General features: G+C 35.0%; 1 protein-coding gene across 1 annotated transcript in view; it reads left to right on the top strand.

Annotated features, from left to right (window-relative positions):
* The window catches only part of ARHGAP15 (Rho GTPase activating protein 15), a 631,557-nt gene that overhangs the window by 97,510 nt on the left and 519,576 nt on the right, over window positions 1–14,471 (top strand). The window contains exon 5 of the mRNA XM_007964884.3: window positions 4,843–4,930. Coding sequence (XP_007963075.1) covers window positions 4,843–4,930 — 88 coding nt within the window. The remainder of the gene's footprint in view (window positions 1–4,842; window positions 4,931–14,471) is intronic.

A 14,471-nucleotide genomic window follows, 5' to 3' on the forward strand; every position in this document is an offset into this window, starting at 1 on the left:
TTAGTCCTCGTTAATGAAGAACAGCAAACACAGAGCAGAAAACATCTAGATGTGTGACCCTCCTGAAATTTGAAAGGCCATATGCTCTTTTACTCAAAAAATCTTTAATTATCACCTACTAAATGTCAAATAGTATGCCCAGTACTGGAAATGCTCTAAGAGGTTAGAGGTGGTTTCTACCTCTTTGTGGGAGCTTGGGGTGGAGAGGGACTTCCTAGTGTGAAAACTGTGTTTATCCTAGAAAATAGTCTATTTGCATCATCAGAAGCTGCTGGACTCATCTATCCTGGCTAAGGCTTTTAAGCTTGTATGAGTTGCCTACTTCCTGAGATGTCACCTAATATATTGAATAAGAGTCATATATAGTGATTTGGTTGCATATGGAAAATATCAAATCCTTAAGTCAAGGAAAACCTTGCCAAGTGATCCTTTGCACACTCCAGAGCTGACAATGCCTTACAAGAGAGTCACCATGTTAGAGTAATTCGGTGAAAAACTATTTCACTGATGTGCTGAGAACTATAGGCATCACAATGGGTCAGACATATCAGAATGGGAAATAGACTGGACAGATATTATAAGGATAATGGTCAAGTTTCTAGAGTACTTTGATCAGAGAGGAAGGTTCAGACCTAAGCCATAGTGAAAAGTTGTTCTCATGAGGTAAACCCTCAACTACTCCTAGACTACAGGCCGCTGACTCCCTTTCTGGGTTTATTTTCTTTGCTGAGTGCAGATGAGTCTGCTAATCACAGACCAGAATATTCCCTGGCAGAAAAGATACAGAGATGCCACCCAGTTAGGAACACACACCTGTTTCTGTCTTCTAATGAGGAGTTAAATGATACATCATCTTATTCCTTTGAATCAGTGCAACTTCTAGGGGAAGAGAGCTTGGGAATGGTGGGTCTTTGCTCAGTCTTTCTAATAAGGATCAGATAAAGTAGTTAATAACAGAGCCTGGATAGCTGATATCTTGTCTCACACTATGCACGCTAGCTTCTATCATTTGAGGATTTCAACCAAAACTACATTAAAATCTGACTTTGAAAATATCCTTAATGAAGGTAGAACTGCTTAATCCTGGATATGTACCCAAAGAATTATAAGTCATTCTGCTATAAAGACACATGCACACGTATGTTTATTATGGCACTATTCATAATAGCAAAGACTTAGAACCAACCCAAATGTCTATCAATGATAGACTGGATAAAGAAAATGTGGCACATATACACCATGGAATACTATGCAGCCATAAAAAAGGATGAGTTCATGTCCTTTGCAGGGACATGGATGAAGCTGGAAACCATCATTCTCAGCAAACTAACACAAGAACAGAAAACCAAACACCGCATGTTATCAGTCATAAGTGGGAGTTGAACAATGAGAACACATGGACGCAGGGAGGGGAACATCACACACTGGGGCCTGTTGGGGGGTCGGGGGCTGGGAGTGGAATAGCATTAGGAGAAATACCTAGTGTATATGATGAGTTGATGAGTACAGCAAACCACCATGGCATGTGTGTACCTATGTAACAAAACTGCACGTTCTGCACATGTACCCTAGAACTTAAAGTATAATTTTACAAAAAAAGACAGTATATAAAAAAGAAATTATTCTTTGGCCATTGTTGTAAAGTCATAATGTAGTTAGGGCTTCCTTCACTGGTGTGCGTCCAGGTCCCCATGCTCGGAAGGACTCTGCCCTTGATTTAATGCTAGATTGTTACTGTCTTAAAATTCTTCATAATTTTTGGACACAGAATGCTGCATTTTTATTCTGCACTGTGCTTTGCAAATTCTGTACACAATTCTGTTTTTCATTGGCAGATAGGTGTAAACTCATGTCTTTCAGTTATTCAAAAATGTGTATTTAGGCCTTAAAAAGTAAATAAAAAAATTTGGATTAAAAAAAAACAGACAGCATAAAGTAATGAACAGATTATAGGTTTTGGAGCTAGAGAAACAGGGTTTAACTTTAAATCTAAGTGTAAGACCTTAAGTTACCCTTTGAGCCTCGTTTTTCATATTAGTAAATAGAGATGTTAGTACTTTCATCATTTTTGTGTATGAAGCTAAGCATAAACTAGGTGATTAGATTTATGCTAGGTATTCTAAATAATTTATGCTAATTATTATTTTAAAAGAAATCATGGGAAAAAATTGAGATGAAAGAGGACATCTAAAAGGTCATCAGCAGCATTATTATTCTTCATTTTGAAATGAAATTCTTTTCAAACAATAATGCTCAGCTTTCACTTTTATTCAGAGAAGATAAAGACCGTGTTTATAGTTTATAATTTCAAAACAGAGTAGCACTGTATATAAGGTGTCAGAGCAAGTCATGTTGCTAGGGTTTCGAGACCTGCAGTTCTTACCCTCTTCAGTTTTTTCATCCAGTTCACCTAACAGGGACGCAGTTCACAGCAGTTCAAAGTCCTAATAAAGAACAATGAGATAATTGTATTTCATGCAACTTTAACCAGTTCCATTTCCAAGTTTAAGGATGGGGAGAGTTTTGCTAGCAAGTTCTATAAATGATCAACATCTGAAACAGATTCAAATCAGAGCCATTTATCCAAAACTTACTATAGATAGGATGCAAATAAGGTATAGTATCTCCTTGTGAGAATATGAAATATATAGTGGGAAATATAATAGGTAGGTTAAATATGGATTCTTCATGTGTGAGGGTGTTCTGTACTCCCTGACCACATATGGTCAAAATAAGGGTGGTGTTAAAAGATGCCCAGACTAGACTTCTAATAATGTTTCTCTTTTTCCTGTTTGGGGTCATCTATCATTATGACCTGAATGAAGAGAAGGCTATTGCTGCTTCAGTTCACTCTTCTGCTGCTGGTACCTAAAAAGAGAAATGGACACTAGGGCAGAAGGAAACGTCTGTGTGGTTTTCTTTCTGGGTTTTGTTTTTTCATGTTTTCATCATTTAATTGAAAAATTGAGACTCTTCATTTAAAGACAAGTGGGTCCAAGAACACAGTGTTTGTATTTGGATGTTGAAAAATACACATTGTGCTTCTTGTGTGTCTGCTTATTCTGTTCTTTTTTAACACAATGGTGTATCATTAAGAAAGCTCCAGGCATATAAGAGCAACCTAATTCTTTTTGTAAATATTAACCTTACTGAATCAAAGCTGTCCTTTCAATCAAGCTCTTAGTTTCTAAAAGGCAAGTGGAAATAAATTACACAAAGATCTTCAATAGTCATTTAAAAATATTTTGGTGTGGTTTTCTATTGACCCGAATAAAGTCTTTCCATAAACTTTTTTAAAAAAATCACTTTTGTAAAATGAAATCAACTATTTTGAAGTGAATGTTAAGCTGAAGCAAACTGCAATAATACACTCTAATGGGTAGAAACTCATGGCTATTAGTCTCCTTAATATCTTTACTACCTACAAAAGAGTGCCTTCATGACATGAACATATACACATTTTAACTACAAAAGCGATACGTGCTCAATGCAGAAAACTTGGTAAACACCAAGGAATACAAACGAAACTCAAAAGCTGCGATTTTACCACTTGATTTAATTATTGTCATATCAAGACTTTTTACCAGGCCAAAGTTCAGTCATTGACCCAATACATATGTATTTTGTGTCTATTCTGTCCAAGGCACCATGCTAAGCATTGGGGATACCTTTGTAGAGATGAACTGATTTCTAACATCTCGAGGCTCATTTCTTAATGGAGGATAGAGGTGAAATTTATGAAAAATGTTTTTAAATTTATAATAAGTGATATGAGAGGAAGTCATGGAAGGTACAAATGACAGAGCAATGTTTTGACTTCTAATTAATGGAATTAATAATCAGAAGGGAATGTATGGGTGAAGAAAGTCCTAGGTAAATAGCACAGCACAGTTATAAACTACATGTATTATGGTCTGCATTAAAACGTTCCTACATCAGTATTCTTCTACAGCATAGGGTTCATTATTCTGTTATATGGGTGTATTATATGCAATTCATTTAACCAATCTTTTTATGTACTTTATGTATGGAATTAACAAATAATGATGCAATTAATTTCTATGCACACAGACTCAGCAACTTGTGAGACTATTTCTCTAGAATAAATTTAAATTCATAGGAATGGACATGTTTAGCCAAAAGATATACACATTTTTAGGGATTTTTAAAAAGCACATTTTCAAATTACACTCTAGAAAGGAAGCAACAGTCTGCATTCCTACCAATAGTGTATGAGAGAATCTATTTCCTACACCCTGATTATCCCTGGATGTTATCAGATGTTAGTTCTTTTATTCCTTGACAATTTGATGTATAAAGAGGGAAAAAGCATGTCACTATTTTTATTTTCATTTCTTTGATTTCTAGTAAGATTCTACATAGTGAAAATATTTTGAATTAAGCAATGACACATGAGGCTGGTTAGTTTTTAAGACTGAAATACACTAAACCAATGAAGAGAAGAAATAATGAAGGAAGGGAAGGGTTCTGATTCCTATTTTTACTTTGCTATTTTTGGTTTGCTGTAAAAACATAAACTTTTTATGGGAAGGATGCACATGGATACACAAAAAATGGATTTTTGGTAGTTGAAAAAGATTTTAGGTGGATCTATAAATTAAGAAACTCTTACTATAAATGCTATGCTTTTCAATAATTCCAGAATGTCTTTATTATTACCCAAATTCCATACCACCTATAGATTTTAATAAAGAGGAGACTTTTAGGAAGACTGTTAAAAATAAAGATGGTCTCTACTCATTCCAAATGTTGCTCATACTGTATCTATAAATGATTTCTTCAACTGATAATGCTTTCTTTCCTTTTTATTTTTTTTCTAAGGAAAAACTGGTCTACTTCCTGGATTGTTCTTTCTAGTCGAAAAATTGAATTTTACAAAGAATCCAAGCAACAGGCTCTGTCCAATATGGTAAGTAATTCTCTGTTTCTATTGTTAAACATCTTTTCAGAAATATTGTAGGATTAAAAATTTGGTTTTATCAGAAATCACACTAAAACCTCCAAGCTACCAACATCTGAAAACAGATGGAGAAAACGACTAAATAAACTTTTAATCAGATGAAGGGAAAATAGAACTTAGTGTCTGTTTTATTAAGTGGTGCATTTGGAGAATAATCACAAAATGAGATGTATGGTGAGCGGCTATGTAGTAATGCGAAGGTAACACTTTAAATTAAGGTGCCATTTATAAATGCCTTATTCTTATTTATGAAATGATCACTAAATGCAGCTACTTGCTCAAATAATGTATTATAAAGTATGTTATAAAATGCATTAGTAATAAATGCTTAACGGATGATACTATGGGAAGCTGTTTTAAAGAATATTATAAGACGTAAATCGTATTAAACCATGTATGTGCATCTTTAATACATGAATTTAAGTTGTTATCTAGCATGCTATAAAGTGCTTCAGACATTAATAAATAATAATAAACTGTTTATAAATGGCACCTTAATATAGGGTATTACCAACGAGGAAACACTCTAAATTAGCCAAGAGATTTTTTATCTTAGTCTAACTGTGACGTTCACTATATCCAGCTAACCTTTTTGAATTTTTCTATGACCCCATCTAATGGAACTAATACAATTTCTGTATCCTGTAGTTATTACAAAGTGAAATTTGTAGGGTTTCTCCATTGTACCTGGAAGAGGGCCTCACATATACTTACAAAGCTTTGACAGTGATAGTAAGTAAGAGCAATTCAAAGCCAGTTACTGGGGCAATTCAAGCTCAAAACCTTGCTGCCCAAACACAAGAGCTGCCACAAGATGTAGGAGACAGTGGGCAGGCAACATATCTGACAGCCTCCTGATTAGGAAGGACTCCGGGCAGGAACTAACCTGCCACAGCCCATCGGCCTGATGGATGACAAGGAAAGGGGTCGCCTGGCAGGAATTACCCACAATGAACTAATTTATATTTGGCAGGTAATAAAACGATGGGAAGTTCTTTGCTCTCCAGCCACTAGTTGTGTTTGCTATGTAATCCTCTTTAAATAGAAAATAGAAAATCATTTGCTAGGAGATTTTTCTTAAAAGAAGATTTTAGTAAGAACAAAAGGTAGCATTTGGCTTGCTTCTGATGACCGCAGTAGCCTTTATCCCCAAGTGGCTTGATGATTTTGGAGTCTCAGTGCTGTCCGATCTGTAAACTAATTATGAATAAATTTAAAATATATCTCAGTCCTTTGTATTTTTAATTTAAACTGCCTCAGAAATTTTTTTAGGGTTTTTTGTTTTGTTTTGTTTTTATTTTTGGCTACAGTAAGGTTGAGATAATCTTTTTAAGGAAAATAAAGTACCCCTAAGGGCCAGGCACAAAACAACTTTCATCCACTTGCAGGTCCTTTGTGTCCCCTTTGAATGAGCTCTAAGGGGGAAGTCAGGAGGGGAGGAAAGTCGCTGGCTTTGCTGAGTTTGGCTGCTGAAAAGATGATCTTCCCCTGCTGAGTGAGAAGAATTCCGTTGGGAAGAGAGTTTACGCAAATGTGTGGGATAATGGGAGAGATAAGATTCCATATTTTAAAGCATTTGGTTTATTTTTATTTTATTATTTTAATCTTTTTATACCAGGAGATAAAATTATCAGCTGTTAAATTTTATACAGGTGAAAGAAAACTCCCTTTCTGATTGCAGGCAAACCTTGCAAGTTAGCTCACTAATTGCATGCCTCTTGTTCAACCTTCAGAACTGTTGTAAATTGACAATAGACTTGACTTGTAGAAGAAATTTGTTAACATTTTTCTGGCAGTCCTTATTTATTACTTCTGGCCCCATTTTTAATGCTTTTATGGTTTCTACCAGGCACTCATTGTCTTCGAAGTCAATTCAGAGCAGCAACTAACTGTGTTTTGTGGTAATGGGTAAAAGAATTACAGATTCATGTTTGTGCTGCATGAATTGACTTGCTAGTCAACTTCTTGGATCCATTTCTAACCCAGTATTAAAGGTCTAGTGGGATAGCCCACATTTACCAGTTCCAGTCTTAGAGAAACGATACAACCATTGCCAGGCCTTGATTAAAGATGCTGTGGTTTTATTTTGAAAGAGATTTATGCTCAAGTTTCTGAATTTCTCTTGCACCCCCTTAGACTTGTTCTGGTGTTGTTCATTGTGCTTCGGGAAAAATGTCTGCCCCTTCCTCCTAGGGGTCAAGAAGAGCTGCCTGAGTGAGTGCAGAATGTGATTTAAAAGAATAAATGGTATTTTAGTCCTTATACAAATGATCTTTGTGTTAATGCAGCCGTGAGACAAGGCAACAAAACCAGCCAGAGCGGTATTGAAGTTGGACTCTAGGGGATGTAATTCTATTTTTACCACTTAGAAGCTGGTAACATTACTCACTTCTTTGAGCTTCAGAATCCTTACCTGTGAAATGGGCATAGTGATACCTGCCAACAGAATTAGTAAATAATGAAATTAATTAGTAAAACAAATACATAATGACCAAAAAAAATTGTGGTTTATTATATCATATACTATTAAATATAGAAATATAGCATATTCTGTAGTACACAATATACAGTGGAATTATTTTATTACATTAGTTTTGTACTTGACCTGATTCAGACATTTATGGAAGAGAGAATATACTAATTCAAGAAACTCCATCATGCATGACCTCCAAAAGAATGTAGCCAGAAGTAGCATAAAATACTGTCTCAGAGCAATGACTAATACTGAAAATAAAACCATCCATCCATTTAGGGTTCTAGATTTTAACTTCCTGAATGTCCATACGAAGTATCCCAGTACCCCCATCTTCTTCCTTTGGTTCTTACCCTTACTGTTTTCACATTTAATACAGCATGTTACAAAGTATTGTGCCTGACCCACATTCTGTGTTTGTCTACTTTTCTTTCTCACTGAAGTTCTTCCAGTTCATATCTGTCTTAGTTAGGACTGTTATATCAAAGTACCAAAGGCTGGGTGACTTAAACCACACACGTGCATTTCACCCAGTTTTGGAGGCTGGGAAGTCCACGATGGAGGCACAGGTGGATCTGGTGTCTGCTGAGGTCCTGCTTCCTCGTTTACATGTGTCTGTCTTCTCACTGTGTCCTCACATGGCAGAGGGCAGAAAATGAGAGAGCAGACGTTCATGTCTTTTCACATAAGGCCACTAATCCCATTCATGAGGGCTCCACCTTTATGATCTAATTACCTCCCAAAGGCCCTGCCTCCTAATGGCATCACACTGGGGTTTAAGGTTTCAACATAGGAATTTTAGGGGAGCACATTCAATCCATAACAATATCCAAGTCACATTTTTATCAAAAGCAGCCTTACTGTGCAAATAAGCACAGAATCACTTTGCTTATTTTCACAGAGATTCATTGGTTCCTCAGTGAGTCAGCAATAGAGAAGGAAGAATGACCTATTCTGTTCTTGTTTTATAAAAATGTCATTGAATCATAACTGACCACCTACTATCATCAGCATTTTATAACAGAAAGGACATTATAAAATGACTAATCCAAAATACAGAAAGGATAAAATTATCAGAATAAAAGACGCTCTTTACCAAAAAGGAAACTGTCCCCCTTATTTGCCTAACATACTCTCTCTTTTGCTCATCAGGGCAGGTGGATCTGGACTGACTGGTCCTCCAGTGAGGAGGAAAACCACTCATGTCCCTAGATCCAGATTTCCTGAATTATGAAGGAAAGGATGGTGTTCGTATTCTCGTATTTTTAAATGTATGTTTATGTATAACTCACTTAAAATCTTTAAAATATTATAAAATAATGCAGAAACCATTTTAAGTAAAATGTATAAAACACCTATGTGTATTTTTAATAGGTATTAATCAATCACCTACATAAGCACCACCCAGGACGAGGTATAGACCCTGCCAGCCCTTTAGAAGCCCCAACCCCTATCAGTTGTCCCTTTGTCATCATAGCCTCTTCCCTTCTCTGGAGTTAGCCACGAACCTGCGTGTTAGTCATTATTTTGTTGCCTTTCATTATTTTCCCACCTATAGCTATATACCTTAAAAATATAATTTAGGTGTTTTTTAATTCATATAAAGGGAATTCTAGTGTATGTTTCGTTTGTTTCTTGTTTCTTTCACTAAGTATTTATTGCCTTTTCTGTCCTTTAATATTTTATCATTCCATTTTTTTCTTTACTAGTTTGGGAGGATACACTTTGTTTCTGTTCTGTTAGTATAGTTAACCTAGCATTACAGCATTAGTACTTATCAACGAATAAAGCTAGTGTGAGATCCTTTACCTTCTACTAAGATATTACCTTAGAATATTTTTAATCAATTTATCCCTTTCTCAATGTATATGTTATTACCATCTGGTGTTTTAATTTTTTAAATACCACTAGACATTATTATTCTCTTTTATGGAGTCAATGTTTGTTTACATTTGCATAATATTTGGTGCATTCTTTGCTATTTATTTCTCCATGAACCTTGGACTTGCTTTCTAGGATCACTTTTTCTTCTGCTTGAAATACATTCTGAGAAATTCCTGTGCTAAGGGTCTTGCAGGGACAATCTATCTCATAGTCTGCTTATTTTGAAAAAAATCTCTATTTCTCCCTCATCCTAGAAATATATATTCTCTTTGAATATAGAATTTTTAGTTGGTAGTCATTTTCAGTCAGCATGTCAAAAATATCATCACACTGTCTTCTGTTTTCCATTCTTACAATCAAATCACCTGTTAACATAACTGCTCTTTTCTGATTGCTCATAATATTTTTCTCATTACCTTTGTTTTTCTACAGTTTTACCATGATGCATACAGATGTCAGTTTCTTTTCATTTTTCCTGCCTGGATTGTTATGCTTCTTAAAATTATTTATTGCTATCATTAATATATTTCAGAAAATTTCCAATAGCTATTTTTTTTTTTTTGAGACAAAGTCTCACTCTGTCACCTAGGCTAGAGTTCAGTGGCATGATCTTGGCTCCCTACAACCTCTGCCTCCTATGTTCAAGCAATTCTCAGCCTCAGACCCCAGAGTAGCTGGGATTACAAACATGCACCACCATTCTTGGCTAATTTTGGTATATTTAGTAGAGATAGGGGTTCACCATATTGGCCAGGCTGGTCTTGAACTCCTGACCTCAAGTGATACACCTGCCTCAGCCAACCAAAGTGCTGGGATTACAGGTGTCAGCCACCGCGCCAGGCTCAATGGCTATCTTTTCAAATGTAGCCCCTTTTATATTCCCTCTCTCATCACCTTCTAAACCTTCAATTAAACTCATGTTAAATTTCTCACTGTATTCTCTAAATACCTTACACTCTTATTTTTCTTATATTTTTGTCTTTCTGAGCTGCATTGCAAATAATTTCTCTTTAGGTATCTTCCAGTTCTTCATTTTCCTTTCATAATGAACATTAAGCTTTTAATTTCAATTATCGTAATTTTTAGTTCTAGAATTTTGTTTCTTTTAAAAATGTACTATGTATATTGAGTTAATTTTTTCCTGCAGGTATTTTTTAAGACTCTATTTTATTTTGTTGTAACTAGGAGGAAGAGTTGTTTTATAATCTGTATTTTGTGATTCTAACATCTAAATTTGTGTCAGTATGTTTCTGCTGGTTCTTACTCATGTTGCTTTGTTTTCTTGTATGTCTGGTTATCTTTGACTGTGTGCTAATCATTGGTATTGAAATATTATCATGGGAGGCACTTTGAGGCCTAGGATAAATGTGTTCTACTCCATATTATTTTAGATTTTTCTCGTGAAGTTTGGGACCTTCCCAGAGACTGACTATCTCAATCTAAATTAACAGTATAAAACTCTCCAATTATGTCTACATAATAGGAGGGCCGTAGCTATCCTGCCACTTCTCAGGGACAAGATTGTGCCTCATTTTTTCTTATTTTCTTATTTTACATTGCTCATCTACCAAAACAGTCTTCTTTATATTTGTTTGGGTTTGGAGAAAGGCAACAACTTTAATATTGGTTCTCCCTTATTCTTTATAACACTTCGGCCAGGACCTTGCTCCATTATTCTGGGTTTGATTGACCAAGGCTCAAATATGTAGCATGAACAAATGACCTCAGGATAAATGCAGTTGTGTTACTTTGATATTCAGCTTCCCTCACTGACTTCATATTTCCACCCCTAAAAAATATTTACGGTGGCAGTCCCACTGTCTTTTCATATTTTCAGTTCTTTTAAGGAGTAATTTTAAAAAGAAACATTTTATCCAGCATTTTTATTGTTTTCAGTGGGAGAGTTGATCCAAAAACATAGCTTCTCATTACAATCTACCTCACTTTAATTTAAGTATGCATTTGGTTAATCAAGTTTGTGCTATTTATATAAATCTTGGTGGGAAAAGACTTCATAAGAATATGTATTGAAATTCTACAATGAACAGCTTGCTCGTTAGGGCTACATATAAGGCATAGAGATATAATCAAGATATAGTCTTTGCCTTATAAAATCTCTGCCAAAAAATAGGGTGAGATGAAATAAGAAACATAGTAGAGGTTTTTTTTTTTCCCTGAGATTTTGAAGAAGGCGAGCTCACATCTGTGAAAGATTTGAATTGGGCCTTGAAGGACAGTTATAATTTGAATATGTGGAGATTTGTAGGGAGGGAGTGCAGGGGGATAAAAAACATGAACAATGGCATAAAACTGAGAATGGGCAGAGTCTGTGCACAGCAAAGAGAAATGAATTTTTGGTTTGGTTTGAAGATAGGATAAAAGAAAAGGATTGAGAAGAGTATCATGACCTGAGATTTGCTATGAGGGACAAATGAGTTTAATGAGTTGTGTTAGCGTACTCCAGGTGTCTTCATTCTGGAATAATCTGTCATGGCTATTATTTTAACAAACATACACTGAATAGCAGTACTAGTCAGTGTTATGTATCTTAAAAGATCCAGGCCTATTGTAGGGCCAAAGCAAGAGAGGATGCTCATTCTTCAAGGATCTTCATCTCATTTACTGCAGAAGTGAAAACTGTTTCCTCAGAAGCACCCACATTAGTGTTTGTTTAATCTGGTGCTAAAGAAGTACTAGAGAATCAGGAGTTGTCTGTTTGATTTATCTTCTCAGGCCTTGACTCACATTCCTTGTATTTTTCAGATATGCTTTCCTATCTTGGTATCAGTGAAGTATTTCAATTGACTCTAGCACTTCGTTTGCAGTTTGACTCCTAAGTACCTGCCGTACTTTGTGATTTTAGAGCTTCTGCTTGAAGTGTTCGGGAGGCACTTGACCATGTGCATGGGATTTGGCAAATCTCCATTTCTGGTTAAACAAAACCCATTTGATGGATTGCATCATAGAGAAGAAGCTCTGCAATTTAGAACATCCATTCATTTATTCTATCAACAGTTAACAACTCCTACCAGGTGTCACATAATTTTTTTCTTTTTGTTTTGTTCTTACCTTAGGGGCAACAGAAATATTCAAATGAATACTATATGATCCCTGCTCTTAAAGTACTCACAACATGGTAAAAGAGACATAATTTCATATAGGTTTATTATAATAAAACCATGACTAAAGTGTTAAAAAATATTAGACAACATGCTGTGGAACCATAGATTTAGCTATAGCTGGTCTTTTTCCAGAGAAACTACTATTGCAAATAATGTTCAGCTTACGTATCTCTCCTTTTGTTCAAATATTACCTTTTGAGATTATTATATCAAATATTATTGAGCATCTCTTATGTTTAAGTCACTATGATAGGTTTTTAAGTCACTATGATAGGTGCTCTGAAAGATAAAAAAATGAACCAAACTGAAACAAATAGAAAGTATGGCCTTAGATTGAGCATAGTGAAAAAATGGATGTTGGTAGTTGTCTTAAAATGGCATGAACAAGACATGGGGTTGTTTTATAATAACTCAGAGAAGAATGTGATTGCTTCCATTTGGATAGGATTTGAAATATGTTCATGGGGGAAGTGACATTTGAGCACATTTTTGAAGGATGAATAGGATTTTGATGTAAAAGGGGGCAAAAGATATTTTATGTAGTAATAAGAAAGTAATTAATAATGAAATATGGAAAATTCTTTTTTGGTATTTATTTTACAGATGTATATTGATCTCTTGCCTTCTTCCATGCACTGTGTACTAGTCACTGTTCTTGAAATGTTTTAATGGGGGTTCCCTGAGGCCTAGAGTGAATATTTCCTAGTCCACACTATTTTGTGTTTCTTCTATAAGTTGCCTGGGAGTGAGGAATAGCTTCAAACTAAGTTAAGGAACAGCATTGTGGAACAGCAAGCAGTGTAATTTGGTTAGAAAGTCAGTGTGGAACTGGTTTACGAAAGACCTTGAACAGGACTGGGAGAAGAGATCATTTCATTCTGTAGGCAATGTAACCAATATGAAATATTCTCAATTTCTCAATTAAGAGAGACTCAGAGTTTTCAGATGTTTGGAGAATTTATATATATATATATATATATATATATATATATATATATATATAGAGAGAGAGAGAGAGAGAGAGAGAGAGAGAGAGAGAACTGATATATATGTGTATATATACACATATATATACATATTGTCTATAAAATTAAGTCTGTCTTAATTTTGTATATGTATAATTTAAAAACACATGCAGGACTTGGTAAATTATCTGAGAGACATGTTCTAAAAATTTATGCAAATAGATGTGAGCAATAAGGCCTGAGCTCTTACGACAGAGAAAATTGTAAAACGGCTGTTTGTCATCATTTTGGCTCAATGCATTTAGTAAATCACAGGACATCTTTTCACTGACAAAATATTTTGATATTCTCATATGTCTCTGACCTCCAACAGTATGGTCATTTCTAAAGAAGTTCTAGTGCAAAGAGAACAAGCAGAGCTATTCATCTAAGGAGAGCTAAAATCATGCTGTCCCAAGAACTAGGTGTGTCACCATCTCAGTGAGCAACGGTTGCAAACCTAGTGGTGTTTTCATCTGACTCCAGAATATCTGTTTAGTGTCACACCCTACTTAAACAAATGCATTGTGTAAAGTCTTTCTACTAACAATCAGATGCTGTGGAACTCATTCTCATCAATTGGGTGGATGAGAGCCACTCTTTCTATTGTATTCATCACATACTGCTCAGAAAATTTAGTGTCACTTTTGATATAAATTCGAAAACATTGTAAACATTTTAGGGAATATTTTCCTCCTAAAATTGTGTGGTTCTAAAGCCAGTATATTCAATAGAAAGCCTATATGTTGGTTGTGTAAGGGACTTTTTTATTACTCTTACGTTTTTTGTTTTACATTGTACTAATACGTATTTTTAATCAGAGCCAACAACTGGCAATTTTTACTTTTTAAAAATTATATTTTGGCATTTTACATTTAAGTCTTTAATCCATCTTGAGTTAATTTTTGTATATGGTGTAAGGAAGGGGTCCAGTTTCAATTTTGGGCACATGGTTAAGCCAGTTCCCCCAGCACCATTTATTAAATAAACTATAAAAACTCTAGAAT

This window comes from Chlorocebus sabaeus, chromosome 10, assembly GCF_047675955.1.
Source record: "Chlorocebus sabaeus isolate Y175 chromosome 10, mChlSab1.0.hap1, whole genome shotgun sequence".
Taxonomy (NCBI): Eukaryota; Metazoa; Chordata; class Mammalia; order Primates; family Cercopithecidae; genus Chlorocebus; species Chlorocebus sabaeus.